General features: G+C 35.9%; 1 protein-coding gene across 1 annotated transcript; it reads left to right on the forward strand.

Annotated features, from left to right (window-relative positions):
* Window positions 1–1,419: 1,419 nt before the first annotated feature.
* On the forward strand, window positions 1,420–1,845 carry LOC133785120 (protein FAR1-RELATED SEQUENCE 7-like). Its single transcript, XM_062224375.1, has one exon. The coding sequence runs from the start codon at window positions 1,420–1,422 to the stop codon at window positions 1,843–1,845; it is 426 nt and encodes a 141-aa protein (XP_062080359.1).
* The last annotated feature ends 637 nt before the right edge of the window (window positions 1,846–2,482 follow it).

The following is a 2,482-nucleotide window of genomic DNA, read 5'->3' on the forward strand; positions in this document are numbered from 1 at the left end:
TGTGGAAAGTCAGTTTTGTTATGCTCTCAGCAGTTTAGAAAATTTTTATTATGTTAGTAAATTATATAATAAACTTGGGGAGCAAATGTTATCCCCAAAATTTGAATACGATGACATGGCAATAAAAGTGACAAGTGGCAATACACAGTAGTGAGTAACACATCAATAGTCAATAAATGTATTGAACAAGGAGGGCAAAGGTTTGAGATTAATCTTCGCAGTTGTGATATTATTGGTCATGAAAATTATTTATCAGGTTTGGAAGTGATTTGACTGACCAGGTAGAATTTCTGTCCGACCGGTAAAGATTTTTGACTGACTAGTAAAGTGTTTTGGCTGACCAGTGAAATATTTTGGCCGACCAGTCATTTGTTTTGGCCAACCAGTGAAATATTTTGGCCGACCAGTCATTTTTTTTGCCTGGCCAGAAGAGTTTTTTGACCGACTAGTCTCACTCCAGGAAGCAGAGTTGGCCAACCAGATAGATCAGAAGCTCAGCCTATAACTCTTCAGCAAAATTTCAGTAACGACTTCAGCTAGAATTATTCGTAGCCACAGCGGGAATCTCTCAGATTATCCCAAAGAAATCGCATATTGTTGTATTTTAAGTTTGATTATTAATTAAATATTGGTTAGAGCAACTGAAATATCCTGATTATGGAGGGACTTTGATTTGTACGATCCATGAGCCTATAAATAAAGAGCTCATGGCATCATTGAGGGGATTCTGATTCAATTTTTTCTGTCTATGCTTTTGGGAACTCGTGTATTCTTCAGTTATTTTTATGAGAGAAATCTTCTACTTTTTCATTTATGCTTAAGAAACTCAGTTGACACAGGTTCATCTGATCTGAAGTGTAGATATATATATATCACAACTCCAAGTAGATTAGGCTATTACCAATAAATTGGGGCTGAACCACTATAAAATTATCAGTGTCGTATATTCTCTTGAAGGTTTACTGTAGATTTGACGTCTATTCGTCATTGGCCAAAATCGTGGTCAACACCCACATTCCCTTAGCATTAGAAAATTTTCCAATATATTGCCTAGCTCATAATATTGGGCCTATTATTTAATTTCTTCTACATCAGTGGAAGACCCAAAGAAATCTATACTTGAAAATGCATTGACCTTTAATATTTATGTTCAAATTTCCTTTAATTTGAGTATGTCTCTCATTTTCTATGGGAACCAAATAAGGAAAAATTATAATAATAGGAATTTTCTTCTATTTTGAAAATCCAATTTCACATTTGTGCCATGTTTTTACAAACCTTTGCAATGTCAAGCTTTTCGCTAATAACGACTAAGTTTAGAGGTCAAATTGTATATATAATGGGTTATGAAAAACATACAATAAATCTATTCATAATATATTGCCTAAACATGGTTTTTTTTCTAGATTAAACTTAAATATGGACGACGTAGGAAGTTTTCAAGAAACATCAAATTGGGAAAATATACTACAATCTTTGGGTATTGAGAAACTCGCAAATGATATTGAGATGGAGGATGTCGAGGGAAAGGTTTTGGAATCCCTTGAAGAGTGGGAGGACTTTTATTACACATACTCTTTATGGGTAGGCTTCTGCGTCCGGAAAGCAGATGTAAGGGAAAAAATTGGGAACATCAACATGAGAAAATGGGTATGTTCAAAAGAAAGTTTCCACAAAGACACGGAAATTGAAAAGCTTGGTGAGAGCAAACGAAAAACATCTATTACTAGGGCAGGTTTCCAAGCCAGTTTTCGAGTGGTAATGATGGGAGATGATGGTCTGTGGATTTGTAAGGAATTCCAACCTCTGCACAACCATGACAAGGCAACATTAGATGAGTTGTGATTTTTGGGATCAAACTGTTCCATGTCAAAATCCATAGTTGCTCAAGTGAGGTCAATGAACCAAGTTTGGATAAGAACTTCACACATCATCTCCCACTTAGAAATGCAGTCTAGTGGGTACAAAAGGATGCCTTGCCAGCTATGAGACGTTTACAACAAGGCCTCCCATGTCAAAAGGAAAGAGAAAAGATGTACAGATTCAGATGGTGCTCTGAGATATTTAGATTTTTTGTCAAAGAGGGATCCAAATTTCTTCATTCAATATCAATGTGACATGGAGAACAGATTGGGCAACCTATTCTAGGCGGATGGATATTCTCGACGGGACTTCGTCGCATTCAGTGAGGTTATTGGATTTGATACAACATATATGACAAACAAATATAATAAACCCCTGGGGATGAGCAAACTTACTTTTGGTTGCTTGAAAAATTTATTGAATGCCAAAAGTTGTGGTGACAGATGGAGATGGAGCTATCAAATATGTTGTCTTGAAGTACTTCCCAAATGCAACTCATCAGTTGTGCACATGACACCTGTGTACCAGCGCTTTAAAAATTTCAAAAGACCCACGATTCTTAGAAGGATTTCAAGATGTCATGTACAACTATTACACAATAGAGTAATTCATGCAAAAA

This window comes from Humulus lupulus, chromosome 6 (genome assembly GCF_963169125.1).
Source record: "Humulus lupulus chromosome 6, drHumLupu1.1, whole genome shotgun sequence".
In the NCBI taxonomy this organism is placed as follows: domain Eukaryota; kingdom Viridiplantae; phylum Streptophyta; class Magnoliopsida; order Rosales; family Cannabaceae; genus Humulus; species Humulus lupulus.

Bases quoted from the DNA above. Each gene is read 5' to 3' on its own strand.
- LOC133785120 (XM_062224375.1), top strand. From the start codon at position 1,420: ATGGACGACGTAGGAAGTTTTCAAGAAACATCAAATTGGGAAAATATA.